Genomic DNA, 19,698 nt, shown 5'->3' with positions numbered 1-19,698 from the left:
GTCGGTGGCAATGAAGGGCAGAGTGCCGAAGCGCAGGAGCTGCCATGGCGTGAGCTCGTTGCCGATTGTTGAAGTGGATCCGCCTGGATTCCATCTCCAGTGCATGTATCTCCCACCGTGGGCGCCAACTTTTGTTGGGATTTCACTATAATACACATGATTTGAGATTCGTAAAGGCAAGGCGCACGTGGATGATCTAGGTACAGGATTTCACATGAAGGAGGTTTTACCCAGATTCGGACTCATTGTTCTAGGGTAACACCTTATTCATGCTGGATGTTTTTCTTTCATATGACAGTGTGTACGATGGTATCTAGGACCTGTTGATTCAGGTCATGTCTATCCGCTGATCGTTTTTAGATTTCCTTCTATTCTCGCATTATAACGACTGTTATGAGTCACGATCTAATAACCATGCCATGATAACTCTAGTTACTAAGGGAATTACCACGACACCATGAAGATGTCTTTTTTTGTGTGTGTGGAGAAAGAGTTTATTTCATTGGTAAAGGTTTACAGTCAAGAGGCAATAATTCCTCAATACAAAGCGGACCACGATTAAACCTCACAGCAGTAGTATGTTCTGTACGACTGTAAAAAGCCAATCGATTTGCTACTTTATTTTGTTCCCGTCTAACAACGCCATTGGTATTTTTTAGGGGTAGTAACATCATTAGTAACGTCCGCATTGTCAGCCCAGCCGAGTAATTGTCCTGGTAGGCTGGTATGGACTCTGGTTGTTCGTGCCATGACGTGTGTAGTTTTAGTCTTGTCTGTTTTGTCTAGGTGGCCTTTGCAGGGATTGTCGTTGAAATTGATATCATTAGATTTATCATGAAATGAATTTTCATACTCTCTCCGATTCATATTACTTATCGCTCAAACAGATGTATATAGCACCAAAATACATCTAAATACAACAAGTGTTTCAGTGAAAAGTAATATAGATAAGAGGGAGTATTTTATTTGCTTATAATTGTGGATGTCGATATTTTTCGCTCAGAACATGGTTAAAATTAAATAAATTTGACTTTAAAGAAAATACACCATATGTTTTGGAACCGAGGCAGTATTTCGTTTGGCGAGTAGGCAGGATGATGAAGTGTTTTTTCCATTTTTTTAATAATACGGTGATTTGGTTGGCCTTTCACGGTGTGATTCCGTGTAATCTACCAATCAACCCATAGTGCTGTGGAGAAAATTTCTACATCGATGTCTACATGCACTATTTTGATGCTACAATCATATGTTGCCGCTTCGGTTTTTTTTTGGTGGTGAAAGGTGTGCGGGTTTGATATGTTTTTATAAGCCGTTCCTCCCGATTGATTTTGAAAATCGTCAACCTGGTCAAAATCTTGAACCGAATTCAAATTGAATACCTTGACCGAATGAAAAGCTTCAAAATTAAGGAGCATAATGAATTAAACTAATTTAATGAGAGAGCCTCTTGAGATATTGTTGACCCAGTCAAAATCGGATAACCCCATTTCAAGTTGAAGACCTCAATTGATTGTGAGGCCTTAAAAATCAGGGAAAATAGTGTGTATATATATATAGTTAAATTTGTACATTTTGTAATCTCTCACATATGCTTTAATAAATATTTTGTTAAAATTTGTACATCGTGCTCCAAAGCTTCTGTATATTTAGACCAGTCACTCACCTATGATTAAATTTGTACTCTAGAATGTTCAATAGATATGTTTTCCTAATCATATAGGACAACCGTTCTTATAATATTTGTTAAACCATATGTTTTAGAGATATCGACCATATATATGTATAAACTATATTATTTACAGAAATATCTAAACAAAAAATGTATATTTGTTTCAAAGTAGAAATTGAATTCAGGGGAACACATGAGTTTTTTTCAATGTTATACATTAGAAATTTATAAAAAAAATATAACTAATATTTAACTTTGTTTTGTTGTTTAGTATGCCAAACAAGTGTGTTAAAAATATTTTAAACAAGTAATGAATAAGTATACACCTTAAGACATCACTATAGTAAGTATAAAATTTTAATATAAAAAATCAAGATAAGCGGGGCAATAGGCGGAATAGAAGTATATATCAAGATGATGGTTTAGTTAGGATGCTTACGGCCAGGATGAACATGATGAGAGTGTGTGCTCGCCGGCAGTCGTAGGTCTTGCCCCTCGGGGCGATATTGCACTATGCAAAGGCCTCGACTACTGTGACCGCTCCTGCCTCGACTACTGCGACCGCTCCTGCCTCGGCTACTGCGACCTCTCCTGCCTCGGCTACTGCGACTGCGACCGCTGCGTCGACGACTACAAAATCCCCTGGTCCGCCGGCGGCTGCCCCGACTTCAGCGGTGGGTACACTGATGCTCCTAGGTCTGCCTTCGCCAAGAAGAAGACCATCACCGCCACTTCGTCTGCCTCGGCCATTACATCGAGCCCTGCAAAGAGGCTACTACTCTTGCAGGTGGGCGTTAATGATCACAAGGTTTATTGCGCACAGGTGGTCGAGGATGGACCGCCATTCAAGAAGGTGAAGCCCATCGATTTCACCGGTTGAGTTCTCCTCGACCCACGGAGCTAGGGGAACATGACCGCAGGCCCGTGCGCCACTGCTTGATGCGTCTGCGACGTTGAAACACTCGTAAACTCTGTATATGAAACATTCCCCTGTCTAGGACGCTTAATATGCATATATGGAACAAAAAATTGTTGTGTAGGTAACTATCATAGGTTGTTAAACCAAAGTCGTGCTTTAGTTCTTCCTCTAGTCCGTTGGTACCCAAAAGCAAAATAAGCTGAAAAAACTCAGCTGTGACATTTATCAACTGGGTAACCATTTTGATTTCTTCAGAATGTTGTCATGTTACTTTCGGCAATGGTGTGAATACTAAGTTTCTGCTTTCCCCTGAATCATTGGTTAACTCTTGGCCTAAATCGTTCTGCTTGGTCCTTGGTTACAGTTTGGTCTCTGTATGTTTTCCTTTATGGGTGTTTGTATCTTGTACTTAGTGCACTTGATGTGCATAATAAACTGCTCCAAGTTGCACTTGCATCAGAGTTTTTGTGCAACTTGGATTTATTCCTGTTGGTATCTGTTTTTTTTCCACATTTTCATTTTGAGACCAAAACTCACCATTTCAGTGAATGTAGAGCTGTTCCATGCCACATTCAGTGAGAACTATCGATTCTATTCTCACAGCCACATTTTCTGAAGGGCATTGAGCTGATGATTCTGCTGGTTGTGTATGAAATGTTTGGACAGACGTACAGAGGAGCTGTCACTTGCATCTTCATCACTGTTTCCGTGTGGTTTATGGTGGGCATGTGGCTCTATGCACCGTTCCTGTTCAATCCTTGTGGACGGGTTCAAGTGGCAGAAGATTGTGGACGGCTGGACTGATTAGAAGAAGTAGATCAGTAACCATGAAGTTATTGGTGAGGTACCAGAGGAAAGCTGGGAATCATGCTGGGACAGAGAGCGGGAACCTGCAGTAGCAATGAGTGCCATGAAGTTTTGCCGTGAATGGTAAGCCCAAGCTGCTTTCCTTGCATCTTGCCACTTGAATTTGATAGCTGCAAGAAGATTATCTATGTTCTTAATGGCTTGACAAAGTAGTTCTTGAGATTATTGTCATGTCATGTCCTGCTGCAGAGATTATTGGCTTGACAAAGTACTTCTTGTTACTTGACAGAGTAGCTGCAGGAAGATTAATAGAAGTCCAGGGAGCGTGAATGGTAAGTCCACTAGATTATTTCTTGTCACTTGACAGAGTAGCTCTTGTCACCTGAGTAGTTGCCACTTTAATTCTTGAAGAGCTTGTGGAGCTAGTACAATGAATACATCCAAGTCAAATGGTCTTCAGGATATATTTTGAAATAGAATCTACTTTTCTAGGGGAATATTTAGTTCAGACAAATTCAGAGATTATTAGATTTGCGGGAATTTGTTTCTGCACATACGCACAATAGATAGATTGGATTCATCAAGCTAGTACCTTATCTGTTGTCAGCAGTAACCTCAGGTAAGTTAATTAGGGATCTAAAGAGCAGATTTCTGTTGTCAGCAGTAACCTCAGATAAGTTAATTAGGGGTCTTAGATGAAAAGACAAGTTAATCAGCAGTAGCATTGAGCATAAGGATCTCAGACTAGTTACTTGGGATCTTAGGTGAGAAGATGTGCTCTGGCATTGAGCAAACTAGGAGTACTACTGTATGGCTTTTTGAGTAAGCAAAACAGGGCATTTCCATTCCAGGAGAAAAAGTTTAACCAATCTTCAGTGAGGATCTATACATAGTTCTACTTCAGTTAAGATAAGGTATGAGAAATCTGGAAAACTACAGCCCATGTCTAAGTTTAAATACTCCAGATGCTTGTGTAAGCTACTAATCTAGAAAAGATGTACTGAACATGTACTCTGAACCTGAACCTGATTTTCTGGCGTATGTAACCTTCCCTAACACTGTTTCTTTGCTTGCAAAAACTCCTCAGTGGTTGTGCAGGTGGGCGGCGCCTTGCCCCTGGCGACGCGCGGAGGGAGGAGATGGTGACCTATTTCAAACAGTCATGAATCCTTTCTGGGACGGAGTGAGTATTTTGTAGTTAGAAAGATGTTTGCGTATGTGTCAGGTCTATGAAGCGTTTTTTTTGAGTCATAGTCTATGCAGTCTTCCTAACTGATAACATTTCCAGGTTTATGGCTTCTCATGGGTTGTGATTCTTTTTTTTTTCTTCTTGAGGAAAGCCGCCACACGCACGGCCTGGTTGATGGCAGGACGCTTTCCACGGAACACGACGCTATGTCGGTGGTTCCAAACACACCAGAGAAGCAGGAGCCTAACTCTGTTCCAGTGTTTTTTTTTTCGAAGCAAGAGCTTTATAACTCAAACATGGGGGTTAGGTTACAATGGGACTGAATACAGTCAGCTAGGAAAGTTGGCATGTAACTAATCCAGACATCTCCTCCTCTCCTCTGTAGCTTGTTTTGCACATCGATGTACAGCTACATTGGCTTCCCTTTGTACATACACAAGACCACAGCAGGTGAACCCACCCAAAAGCTCCTTGATCTCATGGCAAACGTCTGCAACAGCCGATCTCTCTGAACATTCAGAGTTGCACATGCTAACCATCTCTTTAGCATCACTCTCAACATAGATCCTGGTGTAACCGGGATCTATAGCTAGTTGGATTCCATCCCGAATAGCATATGACTCCATAGTTTGAGCATTTGCCGCAAACCTATACCACGAGGCTGTGCTCGTATAAGCTTACTCTCTGAATCTTTGACCACATGGCCTGTGCTTCCGCATCTGCCTGTTCAAGGAAAGCTGCATCAACATTGATTTTCAGAGTTCCCCTTTCCGGTGCTTGCCAACTAACCTTGATCACCGCAGGTCGTACTTCTTTCCCAACTTCCCTTGAACCAAATAAGAAGCCCAAGTTTGCGGATGTAAAACTGGTATGTTAACTTGTGAAATAGCCTTCATCTCCTTCCAGAAAAGCCTTGCCCAAGTGCACTTAAACTCAAACAGGGCATGGATAATGGTTTCCTCTTTGCCACATACTCCCTTCGTTCGAAAATACTTGTTCTAAAAATGGATAAAATGGATGTATCTATAACTAAAATAAGTCTAGTTACAACCATTTCTCAGACAAGTATTTCCGGACAGAGGGAGTAAATCGCAGAAAGGGATTTTCTCAACGTGTCTACTCAACAGTACTGATTTGCATGGGACAAAACCTCCTATTGCTCTCCACCAAAAATTCCTAACTTTTGGTGGTACAGATAGTTTCCACAGTTTGTTCCAGTGCTTGTCCGGGGCCGGCGCCGGGGGCTTCAAGTTCCAGATTGAGCAGCAGTCTTCGCTCACAGTGGCACCTCAAAAAAAAGAAAAAAAAAAGAAACTGCATAGAGTTGTTTGGCAGTAGAGTTGTTAATATAAATCAGTGGCGTGACAAACATGGGCAATGCGACGGCAGCCCAAGGGCAGGTGCACACTTGTTTCAGAGGTTTTGCGGCAGAGTTCACAGCGGTGGGGCCTCCCCCTCCCCCTTAATCCAATCAAACGTGGCCAATTCAGACCAGCCCGTATATGTATGAGATTTGCTACATCTACATAAAAACTGTTACGAAACATACGTACGAGCTCACGTGGCTAGATCTGGTTGGAAGAAAATAAGAAAGAGAGGAAACCTAGCTTTACGTAACCTGGTACGTAGATGTAGCATTTTTGTATCTATACTACTATTAAACAATCAAACCAGAATTTTTCTACGTGCACCCAGCAATTAATCCCACAACCCCGCACGAACCAATCAGCACCGCACGATTAGACTCACAATTCTAAATTTAACAGCCATCATTGATCTAATACCTCTATTGTGTGCACGTAGCAATTTCGTATGGCTGACCGTGCTCCACCAGGGGAGGAATATTCGAACCCGCGTGCACCCTGTCCCGTATCCTATTCACGTTACGAAATTAAAGGCTAAAATTAAGGGCTTGCTGTTTTAGATAGGTGAGAGGACTAATGCATGTACCTTCCAAAACACACGTCGCCTCGCATCCCATGCCCCGCGCCGGCATCCTCCATGCGTCTCATCGTCGAAGTCGGAGACGTGCCGCGCCTGGCAGCGTCCGGCGGCCGAAGGGGGAGGCGTGCCGCGCCCAGCCACCGCTGCAACCCCAATCACCGCACTAAAATCACGCCGCGTCCTGCCCCTTGTCCTCTCTCCTATCAGATGTTCGCGCGGCTGGGACACCGCTCGAGGATGCCGCCGGCGCAGGAATTCGTCCGCCACAGAAGCTGCAAAAACGGGGTCACCAGCCACCATCACGGCCTCCCTCCCCGCCATTCTCACGCGCACCTTCATCGCGTCGCTGTCGAGGCCGGAACTGCTGTTGCCCCCTCTACGTCATCTGAATCCTGCCAAGGTAGACCACTTGGGTTTTCTTTCACAGCTCACTGCCGAATCGATGTTGTTAATTTATCTTGCATTTCCGCCTCCTTGGCATTATCTTTGTATTTACAGCATGAACATGATTTAGATGCTCAGGTTCAAGTTGCATTCTTGGGTGAGCTGTAGATTTTGTTTCAGTGCGAGACAGTTTTTTTCTTTCATTTTTATTTTGCTCCTCATTCCGTCTAGCTAGCATAGGATTACACCACCGATCATGCTTATCAGGATTTGCTGCACAACATGGTGCCCGCACATGCCTGCATATTTGTTGGAATTTGTGTCAAAAACTGATATACTATAAGGCATACTCCCTACTAACATGCTACTTGGTAATCACAAGATATATACCTGTTCTCCATTCCTTTTTTGCTTCAGTTCTAGAAGAATAATTTTTTACCTTCTGTTACAATTTTAAGTGAGGAATTGTTCTCCCAAAGTTGAGTGATATACGTAAATATAAGATGTGGAATTACCTGAAGCCCTTGTCTTCACTACTATATTTTTCTACCACTTCACTGGCTGAGTATATTGATTTGAATGAATGTCTTCCCTTGTTTGTTGTTGGCATTTAGCTGACTTGGCTCTCTACTTGCTTGGATTGGTTGCATGTCGGAAAGGAGTATGGAGTTGAGTTCTAATTTTTACTACCACTGATCGCAATGGCGCAAGATGTTCCTTTGATAGTTTTATGTGGGTACGAGTTTCTTTTGAAAGTACATATGGCTAAATGTTGATCTTCAATGTTATTTCATGGTAACCTTTGTTCTAAGGAAAATATGCTTATTAGTACTCTTGATTATTTATGTTATTTTTGCAGGTTTTCTCTCAGCTTTGTTCTCAGCAGTGGGCTTTGCTGATGGTTTTGTCCAAAATAAGGTATTTCAACGGAAATCATATGGCATGCATGGATTAAATTTTGAACTTTGCTGCTAAATATTTGTACTAAACATGGTGTAAGTCGCTTGTCAGTTTTGCCTCATAATCCTAGCTCTCATTGGTTGATTTTCATGACGTTGCATACATTTTACTGAGGTTATCCTCTAAAACACGATTTTTATATCTGTGATCTTTTTAGTAATGGGCACTGTAACTTAAAAATGTTGTATATTTCTGGACTCGCATGTATAGTATTTTGATGGAAACATGCATGCTTCTGTGGTATACTATGGTGGACTATCATGCTTGATGGCAAGAGGTATGCTGTTACTTGACTACACATTTATCTTCTGATGATCTTGAACAGTGTGTTTCAAAATAGATTGACATAGTAGCACACTATCTTGCCCTTCTCACTAATTCTATGGGCATAGGCTATATCTATTTTAACAGTCAGTGCAATTTACAGGTTGCATTTCACGGCATGGTGTTCTATCCTTCACTTAATTTTCAGGTTTAGCAACCTTTTTTTGCTGGTTGGTGTCAACATGGCTGAATAGGTTCTTGAGTTGCTGTACTAGAGTTTTATTTCAACTGAGATCTATAATTTTCTGATTGCTAGCTAACAAAAGTAACTTGTAAGTACCATGTCGTATTATATATGAATGTAATCTTGCTTTTTTTTGTTATAATTTACTTACATTGTCAGTAAGTACTTAAAGTATATGGCAAATATGAGACATGCTTGCGAATCGTCTTCTATTTTACTGATTTACTATGAAAGTATTGGTCTCCAATGTTGCGTGCGGACCAATGAGCAGCTCAATACCTTTTCAGTAGTGAATAAGGATAAATAGGATGAAGACAATAAAATACATTTCAATGGAGATGCGATAGTGTTGTACAAGTGTATTTATTGCTTGGTTTTTATAAGCCCTTTCTATTTTATTATTATGCATTAGCACCTTGTAATAGAAGATATCTCACAATCAGATTTGAAGTGAGTCTACATAAGTCAAAAGATGGTTGGACATTGTTGTCCAAAACGTTATGTTTGATATACTCCACCAGAATTCATTGTTTATTTCTGGTCATATGCTCTTTTACCAATTGTTTATTCATTTTATATTATATTTATTTCCTGCTCATAGTCCGTTTCATGAGTAATATATTGTCCCTTTTCCCACCGTTGATCTAATCTTGGGTACTTTAAATGCATGTTCGTCATGGTTTACTTAGGCATGTGCAAATTGAGACGTGCGTTGCACGTGCAAGCTTACTAGTACGTATTAAGTCTTCAGAAACAATAACTGCCGAACGTGCCATGTTCGGGGCGAGACCTTTTTTGCCGTCGGTTAAAAAGCACACATCTAAAAGCAAATGAGTATGCCACGTCCGTTTTGAACATCGTTCGGGATAGGTTGAACCAGCGAACTACTCCAACCTCCCGAGTCTCGACCTGGATCTTCCCCACCCTTCTCCACACTTTGTCCTCACCTCTCATCCACTTCAAGATGGAGAGCAGTGCATCTCGGCGAGCTCGCAGGTGAGCTCCACAACGGCGGCGTAAGGCTCCGGTGAGAGAGAGAGAGAGAGAGAGAGAGAGAGAGAGAGAGAGAGGAATGGAGGGAGGAGGAGGAGGAGGAGAAGAGGTGCGGCGCAAGACTACGGTGGCCGGCAGGACGCAGAAGCACACCAGCAGCAACCATCATCGCCTCCCCAAGCCCAGCTTCTTCTCCACCTCTACCCTGCTTGCAACGACGGTGCCACTGATACGTCTCCAACGTATCTATAATTTATAACATTTACTAATATTGCCATGACAATTTTTAACATTTACATACATGTCAATATAATCGTTAATGGCAATTTTAATCAACATTTGCCCCCACCACCAGTGTATGACTTTTTATTTTGGATCATTGCAAAGAAAGAAATATGTTGTACCCATGGCAATTTTTGCTTTTTAGAGTTGATGGCATTTTTTCATAGCACAACAAAAACTGGGCTTGTTTTACTTGTCACGAAAAAAAAATCTGGCTTTGCTACTGGACCTTTTTTTTCTCATTTTTACAGGGGAAAGGCCTGTAGGGCCGATGGGGAGGGTGTTCGGGTTGTAGTGGTTGTCTTATCAAACGTAATCATTTGTTCTGGGGTGATGTCGTACCGGGAAACCGAACCTTTCGTTCGGTATGGGAGGTCCCCAGACTGAACGCCAGGTAGATATCGACGTTCTAAGTCTTTACATGGTGATGATGATGGTGATGGTTGATCAACCTGCGATGGTTGGACATGATGTATCTGCACTGGTGGTCGACCAGCTGTAGATGATGCAGTTGGTGATGTAGTCGATGCCACCGCTGAAGGCCTCGTGGGAACTTGCTGAGAAGCCTGGGGTCTCTGGCGATTTGGAGGGCTGTGGGCTCTAGCTGCAGATCAAAGTAATTAGCATTAGTGATAGAGAATTGGGACGGATGTTTGAAAACCATGTCAGCATATTCATTTAAAGGACATCAAATATGATTGCTTATATATAGTCAATACTCAGTACCTTGCGCTCCAGAAGAAGATATGAATTTAGCCTGAAAATCGTCAGCTAGTGACTGGTTGAGGATAACTTTCTCACATAAATTATCAAGCATCTTCCTTTGCTGAAGATGAATGGAATCATGTTCTTGAAGTAACGAACCATACTTTTGTTTGACCTTCTCTATTTCCTGGCTACACTCTGTCCTACGTTGTGATTGCTGTCCATAAGTGAAAAAATAAGAACAAGATGAATCCCAGAACTAGGCTCCAAATTTGAATTGCTAGCAGCATCCACTTCCAGCCTCCAAATTTTGTCCTGAAGATCACCAAACTCTGCTCTTTTGTGATTCAGGCTAGGCTCCAAAGCACTACGAAAAGAATTTTGCCAGCTTCCTCCAAGAAGTGGGCTGCCTGTGCCTATTCCAGGACAAATGGAGGCGCAAGAGACGTCGAGAGGCTTCGGCGCCGGCTTCCCAGGCGGCAGCCGCAGCCTCCTACTACGCCGCCTGCACACACGAAGCGTCCGTACCAGCCGCCACTGCCTCGACCGCGTCGCCAGCCTGCAGCCCTACTGCTACGAGCACATCCCACAGCTCAGGCGCGTGACCGGCGTCGAGCAAGTCCTTGGGCACCTCTGCGTGGAGCATCCGGGAGCTGTACGGGGAGAGGGGCGCGTACAGCATGCTGGAGTTCAGCCTCTGCGAGCTCCGTGGCGCCTTGGCCGACTTCAGCCCGCTGCTCATGGTCGGCGTGGGCGGTTTCGGGTGCGTCTGTCAGCCCAAGTGCAGACTAGCTAGTACCAGACTAAAGAAAGGAGCAGGATATCTGGCCGAACAACACTAGTACGAGCACTAGTACACATACACTCATGTGAGACAGAGTGGTACTACTAGTGGAAGCTGGATGAATTGCTTGATTTGGCTTGTTTACAAGTGAAGGAGCCGGGTCCTTTTATAGGCCCGGGATGTGCACAACACACACACGCACTAGAAATTACGTGACTATTACCATGAAACTACCACATACTTACCACACGAAGACTTCCGATCAAGTCTCTTACACCGGCTAAGGAAACGTACTAGGAAAATGCTAGGTGAGTACCACTTCTTTACGGCCAAGGAAGCTACTGCCCATTGGTGCAGCATGCATGCGTCCGAAGACCATGGTTGACTCAACAGCGTCTACAGGGACCACTGTTTTGGGTACCGAGTGAAATTCCGAGATCTCGCGCGGTTACCGCGTTTACCGCCCCCCCTCGAGAACTACACATACCGAGCAAAAAATCTCGAATAATTTGAAATTTTTGAATTCAAACGCTCACAGCATAGTTAAATATAGGCCATCTCTTATCCAACTGCAGAGCTACTCGTGGCCTAGTGGTAAAGCCAACCTTTTGTAAGCTGCTAGACGCGGGTTCGAATTTGGCCATACGCTTTTTATTTTTCTTTTTGAGGATGCAAAAGTTGCTGCCGAATAGCCACTAGGCCAGAGAAGCGTTAGTGATATTTGGGACTGATAAACCTATCTATATCTACTTCAAAAAAATTTGAATTCAAAATTTGATTTGAAATTTTGTGCGAAATTTTTCCGGAATTTCGTGGTTACCGTGGTAACCGCAAATTCCGGTGCCCCACGAGAAAAAAGGTTCGCTCGGGATCCAAAACCTTGACAGGGACACCGCCAATCGCCGCCTTGTGTCCGCTACCAACCGCCGCCACGGGGGCTGCCGGAACCCTTCGCTGCACTGCCGGATTCGAGAGATAAAGAGGGGAAAAGAGTGAGACAAAAACATAGAGGGAGGGGGTCAACACGCGTGGCGTCATTAATTAGCAAACCGGGTCGCCTGCAGTGCCATATCACTGATCCCACTCCTAAAACGAGCTTAAGGTCTCTGACGTCCGGGATTTCATAGTTGGGGGTGTGGATTTCAGGTATTAGAAGGTCAAGGTTTGATTCCGACGGGTCGTACAAAGACAGGGTTTGATTCAGACTTCACTCCTTCTACACCCAGCTAGTTTACGAGCGCAAGTACCATGCCCATGGTCATGTGATTCTTTCTTTGCTAGTATTTGAATTATGAAGTTGGACGTGTTTCCGACTTATACATATCTTGGAATTAGTGTGAGCATTTAAAAAATATAGGAATACTTGGGTCCTCACCGATATATTTCATATTATTTTCGGACAAATTTCCTAAAAATTTGATGAAATTTTAAACTCTACAATATAGTTCCTACATACATACACATCATGTGCGTATCAAATGTATGATCAATGTATCGAGGAAGCGAGAGCGTTTACATCTGCTTCCCTTCCATCGTAAATCATACATACACTTTTTGTATTAGTATAGCAAACCACTAGTATCGCGTACGTACGCATCTGAGCTGCCTCAGCGGTGGCAACCCAATCCACGCACTGCACAATATATACATAATGTCCAGATACGTATGGCACACACGCTCTTAATTATAAGTACAGGCATACAGACACTAGCTCATAGGGATAGGGCGTGTGTTCATTGGGTGAGTGCATCCTTGCGTATGTAAGCAACTTCAATTGTTAAAAGAATATCTAGCGCCATCAGAAGTTGATGGGGTAGACGTGCTGCATGTTGGGGTAGAAGAGTCCCCAGTGCTGCTCCACGCCGCTGGTCTTCTGGTTCTCGTTGAACATGGCGAAGATGTAGGTCTCGATGGCGCCCTGGTGGCGTGGGGTTCCGCGCCCGACGTGGTTGATGAGGTGCTGGTTGTAAAACCTGGCGTTGGCTGGAGTCGCCGCGGTGCCGCCGCCCGACGGCCACCCGCTCTCCGACACCACTAGCTTCACGTTAGAGCCGCCGTGCTTGGCCATGGCCGTGTAGAAGGCGTCCACCGTGGCATCGAACAGGTTCTGGTACCCGAAGCCACCGTCCTGGACCACGGTGCCGGATGCGGTGAAGAGGGCGTAGCTCATGTCCATGGCGCTCGGGTTGTAGGCCCAGGCCAGGTAGGGGTAGATGTTGGCCATGAGCGGTGCGCGGGTGCGGGCAAGGAACTGCACCACGGGGCCCATGAACGCGGCCGCCTCTGCGGTGAAGGACCCGGCAGAGGGCGGGCTGTACACGCCGAGGATGGCCTGCGACACCGACGTGGTCACCTTGATGTGGCCCAGCCCGGCAGAAGTGAGCGCGCCATGCACGTTCTTCATTGCTGGGACGAGGTTCCGGGTGGCACCGCCGGCGACCTCGTTTCCGACGCAGACGTACCGGAAGGAAACCTTGGGATACGCCTGGATGTTGCTCCTGACCCACGAGGCGGCGGCCGCCGGGCTGGCGGCGAGGTTGGAGAGCACGTCGTTAGGCGCCCCGACGACCACGTAGATGCCCGTGCCACCGACGGCCTGCAGCGCCGCCTTGTCGGGGGCGTACAGCCGCATCGATTTGATCCCGTTGGACTTGAACATGCCCACGACGGTGCTCGCCGCTGGCAGGTTGTTGGCGCTCATGCCGTAGCACACCCCGATGGACTCCACGACTGCATGCGAGTAAGGTACATGCATGTAACATTGGTTTGTTAACCTCTGAGAAAATAACCTGTTATTACAGGCAGCCACATGCATATTTGAGGTATGTGATTGGATGGTTGGCTTCCCTATCAGTGTCAGGACATCGATCCGAAATGATATGTGGATAGATACGGTGTACTACCTCCTTTTTGGTTTATTGGTCTTCTTAGTATTTTATGCCAAATTTTGACAATAGATTTAACTTAGAAAATTATAATGCATGTCACCAAATATTATATAGTTGGATTCGTATTTAAACATAGTTTTCAATGATATTAACTTTGGTTACATGCATCAAAATTTGTTTAGTTAGATCTAAGATCAAAATTAAATAAAAAATACGAAGGAGGACAATAAATCAGGACGAAGGTAGTACAATTTAGGGGTCAGCCGCCGTTAGATGCCCTAAGTAAGAATATAATGGCGGCAATGCATTTTCTGCAAAATAAAAATAAAAATGGTGGCAATGCATGAACACACAGCAAGCGAGCAGCAGCATTTTCACCTGTTGGCGAGGGATCTCTCCGAAAAGGACATTTAACTGAAATCTTGTATACATGCATGATGCATGCATGCGTGTAGCTTCTAGGTTTGCATAACTGGTTTTTAGATCTTTTTGGTTCATAGGATAGGATTGTTATAGGAATATAAAAAAATTATAGGAAATAAGATGACATGTATCTTAAATACTATGAGTAGGAATAGGAAAAAAAATGTCATTTGGTTCACATCATAGTAATTTTTCCATTGATTCTAGGCTTATGTTTATTTTCCTTTAAAATATGAAAGATAGGAGCCAATTCTATGTAGAAATAGGAATACATTTCTATGAATCAAAGGGCTCTAAAGGAAAATTCATATAAGAATCCTATCCTATAAAATTCCTTCAAACCAAAAGGATGCCCCATCTCTTTCACCCACATACTCTAGTGGTTGATGCCCGACTTAAATATTGTTTTTGTCACTAAAGTATATAAATCATAGTTATTTCCTTTCAAGCCATTTTAGGCGGACCAAACTTGGAAAGGCCAGCAGAGCCGACACCTGGGTTATAGTTAGTCGGGGCATCTTTACAATAGACTCTCAATCCTTCGGTATATGTCCATATTATAGTGTCCGTAGTGTTTATGTCAAATTTTGTCATTCAATGGAACCCATCGATCCACGAAGTGGTCCGGACGTCCGTTTTCCGGCAAATCCAAAACAAACTGATGGACTTATACCGGTGTCCGGACATTCACTTGACCAATAAAAATCACCACATGGTCCTCTTCTTTTTTCCTCCCAAACGAACAAATACAGACTAATTTATGAAAAAAATTGGATGACTCTCTCCTACATCATGTTTGGGATCACGTCCGAACATAAAAGCAAACATATACAGAGCCATTTGTGGGTCAGCTCTGAAGTAGCTAATGCTTTGATGGCGTCATGTACCATTGATCGATCAGGTGAAATTTGAAGATATGATGAGTACACAAGACCGCAAATGAGTCAATTAGTAGCTAGGGCAGCTGGTGCAATCATTTTCGTTAAACTTAAAAGAATGGAACAGTGGCAGTACTGGGGTACTCGCTAGCTAGGGCTCGTGTCAACAGTGCTAGGGCGACACTGTCTGCCTAGTGTGTGTATCAAACCGTTGCGCGCACAACTTTGCATGCAGGGAAGAAGAAAAACTTTCTAGGTAATTAACATGACACTGGAGATCACCCGCCAAAATAAAAACATGACACTGGAGAAAGAGATACTAGCTTCACTGATTATTATGTCGAAACATGACACTGGAGTTCAACCTTCTGACTTTGTAAAAAGATGGCTCACCAAACATTTCGAGACTTCATTTGCAAGCTTTTTGATGCTTTTGGATGTACAATCAACTAGATTTTTCTTTTTGTAGTTAAACAGTTAAAACTATCTACAAGTATCGTTTTCATTGATTATTATCTCGTGGAAACCCATACCTCTTTCAATTTTCGACTAGAAAATGTCATTTTTTTATTTTAAGATATTAACTTCCATGCGGAATACCTACTTCTTGCAACGTTTTTTTCCCTAGAAAAAACACACCGAAGGTCGATCAAACGTGCACTTTCATCTTCGTGCATGTGGTACATGCCTATATAAATCCAAGACGCACTCCTAATTATTTTGGTGAAAAAGATTTTTACAAAATTTACCGTGTTCAGTTTTCAAAAAAATGGAGAAGTTATTGTGCTCCCATGCATTGATGGACGCATCAAAGATAGAGATTGAGACCGGTGACGCGGGAAGAATAGAATGCAGAACGAAAGCGACATACAACTAAACACACACACACACACACACACACACACACACCTTACCTAGCTAGCTAATGCTTCTCTTAATGGAATCTAAGATTAACGTGCGTACATCTTACTATCTTCTACCTCCAAAAAAACTCCCTGCATGACTTGCATGAAAAAAAACTCTGTAACCAATCAATTGAAGAGAGAGAGAGAGAGAGAGAGAGAGAGAGAGAGAGAGAAGGGGAATCACTTTGTGGGATGGAGGCGAAGGCTCCGAGGAGCAATGCCAGAGGCAACATGGAGGCAACGCCTTGGCTCGCCATTCGCTCTCAAAACTCTCTCTTTCTCTCCAGCTGTGTTGGAGGGGCTCCCCTTGTTTCTTCTCTGCTGAGGCCACACCGGGGTGCAGGTCCCTTATATAGGATCCGACGAGGTTCAGTCCACTCGCAAGCGCACCGCGGGCCCAACGTCTCCAGAGTGTTGGAATCAACCACGTAGTAGAAGTCCTGTCCGGTATGGACTAGGAACAGTCACCGACTCGGTTTGGGTTAGCTAGCTTTGTACTAGTATAAATATAGCTGTACCCCTACGTTGTAACTCAGATCAATCAAAGCAATAAGATCAACAGGACCGACAAGGCCCTGTTTAGCCATCAACTCGTGTGTTCCGCGTCCTCGTGTGTATCGTGTGTTCCGGCGTCGGCGAAACTGATTTGCTAGTTTGACTAAGCGTGAGGCTGTGCAAAGCTAGCTAGACGTGTGTGCCTGCTTGCTGTGTACGTGCATATCTCCAGGGAAAAGCCAGCTTGTGTGCACGTGTACGTCGGAAAGTACTCGACGTACGGGATCTGTGCCAACAATTGGTATCTAGAGCAAGGTTGATCTTCTAGTAACGGAGGATCATGGCGGACGACGAGAGGAACAAGCAGCTGGCGGAGTACTCCGGTGCGGCTAAAGTATTTGCTGCTCCGGCGAGTTCCTCGTACCCACGATTTGATCGCGAGAACTTTGGGGTCTGGAAGGCCCTCATGGAGTGTGGTCTCCGCGCCAACGAGCTATGGGACGCGGTCGACCCAGGAGGCGACGCGTTCAAGAAGGAGGGAGCCGAGCACCGGAAGGATCGGCAGGCGGCGTCGGCGATTTATACGGTGATGCCGATGGATGTCCTCCAGCACCTAATCGCCAAAGAAACGGCGAAGGAGGCGTGGGATACTTTGAAGCTCATGTTCGAGGGACACACCCGCGTCAAGCAAGCCAATCTCCAAACTCTCCTAAGGAACTACGAGACTTTGGTCATGGGCGACAATGAGTCCGTGGATGCGTTCGCTTCACAGGTGGCTACTCTCGTCAATCGGATCCGCGCGCTTGGAGAAAACCTCACGGAGACCTCGGTTGTTCGGCGGTTCTTGCGCGCGGCTCCTCCCCGGTACCTGCAAATTGTCACGGCAATCGAGCAGTGCGTCGATCTCGAGACTCTCTCCATCGACGATCTCGTCGGGCGCTACAAGGCTCACGACGAGCGTATGCGGTACAGTCTTGGGGATGGGAGGAACGATGAAAATGTCATGCTCACACGGGCTCAGTGGATGGCGCTGGACTCAAGGAGAGGAGGCGAGGGCTCTAGCAGCAACACTCGCCAAGATCGTGCGCCAAAAGAACAAAGTAAGAAGAACGCCGGCGACGGCGCTCCGAAGAAGAAGAAGAAGTTCGACAAGCGCAAGATCAAGTGTCACAACTGTGGCATCATGGGGCACTTCAAGTCGGAGTGCAAGAAACCACCGAAGGAGAAAGCTCTCCTGGCCAAAGGAGGCGATGATGGAGACATGATGCTCATGGTCGAAGTATGCGAGCTAATGGACGAGGATAGTCCAGCTCCGAAGGCGCCGGCTACAGAGGTTGTCACGCTCATAGAGGAGGCAGTTTATCTTCACGATAAGAAGAGGATGAACACGTCGAGGCACGTGTGGTACCTCGACACAGGCGCTAGCAACCACATGACCGGCGACAAGGACCAGTTTTCTGAGCTCAGTGTTTCGGTGGGAGGCACGGTTCGGTTCGGCGACGGACGGACCGTTGACATCGCAGGGCGAGGTACTGTCCTGTTTGAGTTGAAGAGCGGCGGTCACAAGGTACTCACAGATGTGTACTATATTCCCAAGCTAAAGAGCAGCATCATAAGTCTTGGTCAGCTCGAGGAGCGTGGTTGCAAGATTGTGCTCGAAGATGGCTATCTATGGAGGTATGATCGTCAGAGGATGCTAATTATGAAGGTGCAGAGGTCACCTAACAGGCTTTACATCCTCAACTTGGATCGTGTGGATCCAGTATGTCTCTTGTCAAGCATGGACGACTCGGCATGGAAGTGGCACGCGCGCTACGGTCATCTAAATTTCCAGGCTCTTCGGCAACTTGGACAAAAGGAGATGGTACGTGGTCTACCGTGCATCAATCATGTTGACCAAGTGTGCGACGGTTGTCTCATTGGGAAACAAAGGCGAGCCCCGTTCCCAAGAGAGGGAAACTTTAGAGCGAGTAAAGCTCTTGAGTTGGTCCATGGAGACTTGTGCGGACCGATTACACCGGCCACCCCTACCGGAAATAGATACTTCTTGCTCGTCGTCGACGACTTCAGCAGATTCATGTGGATCGTGTTGTTGAAGACGAAGGACCAAGCTTTGCAAGCCTTCAGGATAATAAAGATGGCGGCTGAAGTAGAATCTGAAGCCAAGCTGAAGGCCCTCCGTACCGATCGGGGGGGTGAGTTCAAGTCCCGTGCATTCACGGATTTTTGCGAAGCTCAAGGGATCAAGCGGTATCTTACGGCACCATATTCACCGCAGCAAAACGGTGTTGTGGAACGGAGGAATCAAACCGTGGTGGCGATGGCACGAAGCATGTTGAAAAGTAAAGGCATGCCGGGCAAGTTTTGGGGTGAGGCGGTTAATACGGCCGTTTATTTGCTGAACCGGGCTCCAACCAAGAGTGTGGTTGGGATGACGCCGTACGAAGCATGGTACGGACACAAGCCCACGGTTGATCATCTTCGCACTTTCGGGTGCGTGGCGCATGTGAAGACAGTGACCGGGCATACTAGCAAATTGGCGGATCGAAGTACTCCAATGGTGTTGGTTGGCTATGAAAAAGGTACAAAGGCATACCGTGCGTGCAACCCCTCTACCAACAAGGTGGTTGTGACGCGCGACGTGGTCTTCGAAGAAGCAAGGTCATGGAATTGGAACTCCGCCGAGCCGGTATACCCGTCTTCCGATGAAATTTTCAACGTTGTTTACGATGATTACGAGCATGCAGACATTGGTGATCAACCGGAGACGTCGGCCGCGACAAACGGCGCGGACGGCGCGGCAGAAAATGGAGACGCGCCAGCTACTCCCGCTGCGTCACACGCGCACGCGGGAGAAGGAACGGTTGGTGCGCCCGATGACACGCCAGGCAGTGCGGGCTGCGCTCGATCTGGTGGGTCAGGTACGCGTGGAGGCTCTTCCCCTCAAAGCCCAGGTGGCTCGGCT

The 19,698-nt window shown here is 45.3% G+C and overlaps 2 protein-coding genes across 3 annotated transcripts; one reads left to right on the top strand and one right to left on the bottom strand.

The window, feature by feature from the left end:
• Positions 1 to 4,900: 4,900 nt before the first annotated feature.
• Positions 4,901 to 9,256, top strand: LOC147962630 (uncharacterized). 2 transcript variants are annotated; one of them, XR_015611953.1, is made up of 3 exons: positions 7,105 to 7,648; positions 7,772 to 7,830; positions 8,300 to 9,256. XR_015611953.1 is itself a non-coding variant. In XM_087537303.1 (2 exons), exons 1-2 carry the CDS (start codon positions 6,529 to 6,531, stop codon positions 7,885 to 7,887), a joined length of 516 nt encoding a protein of 171 aa, XP_087393429.1. In that variant the 5' UTR covers positions 4,901 to 6,528; the 3' UTR covers positions 7,888 to 9,256. The 2 variants fall into 2 exon arrangements, 1 of the variants encoding a protein (XP_087393429.1); XM_087537303.1 differs by lacking the exon at positions 7,105 to 7,648 and adding an exon at positions 4,901 to 6,928 and having other exon boundaries at positions 7,772 to 9,256.
• A 3,268-nt stretch (positions 9,257 to 12,524) lies between these two features.
• Positions 12,525 to 16,616, bottom strand: LOC125524738 (lichenase-2-like). Its single transcript, XM_048689774.2, has 2 exons — positions 16,423 to 16,616; positions 12,525 to 13,874 (listed from the first exon to the last, which is right to left on the bottom strand). The coding sequence occupies exons 1-2, from the start codon at positions 16,493 to 16,495 to the stop codon at positions 12,943 to 12,945; spliced, it is 1,005 nt and encodes a 334-aa protein (XP_048545731.1). The 5' UTR covers positions 16,496 to 16,616; the 3' UTR covers positions 12,525 to 12,942.
• Positions 16,617 to 19,698: the final 3,082 nt, after the last annotated feature.

This window comes from Triticum urartu, chromosome 7A, assembly GCF_056163025.1.
Source record: "Triticum urartu cultivar PI428250 chromosome 7A, HENAU_Tu73, whole genome shotgun sequence".
NCBI classification, from domain to species: Eukaryota; Viridiplantae; Streptophyta; class Magnoliopsida; order Poales; family Poaceae; genus Triticum; species Triticum urartu.
This window is presented reverse-complemented; position numbering and strand designations above follow the sequence as displayed.

Coding starts and splice junctions, on each gene's coding strand:
- LOC147962630 (XM_087537303.1), top strand. CDS start 6,529: ATGTACCTTCCAAAACACACGTCGCCTCGCATCCCATGCCCCGCGCCG. Junction 6,929..7,771: donor GTCATCTGAATCCTGCCAAG/GTAGACCACTTG, acceptor TTATTTTTGCAG/GTTTTCTCTCAGCTTTGTTC.
- LOC125524738 (XM_048689774.2), bottom strand. CDS start 16,495: ATGGCGAGCCAAGGCGTTGCCTCCATGTTGCCTCTGGCATTGCTCCTC. Junction 13,875..16,422: donor CTTCGCCTCCATCCCACAAA/GTGATTCCCCTT, acceptor ACTCGCATGCAG/TCGTGGAGTCCATCGGGGTG.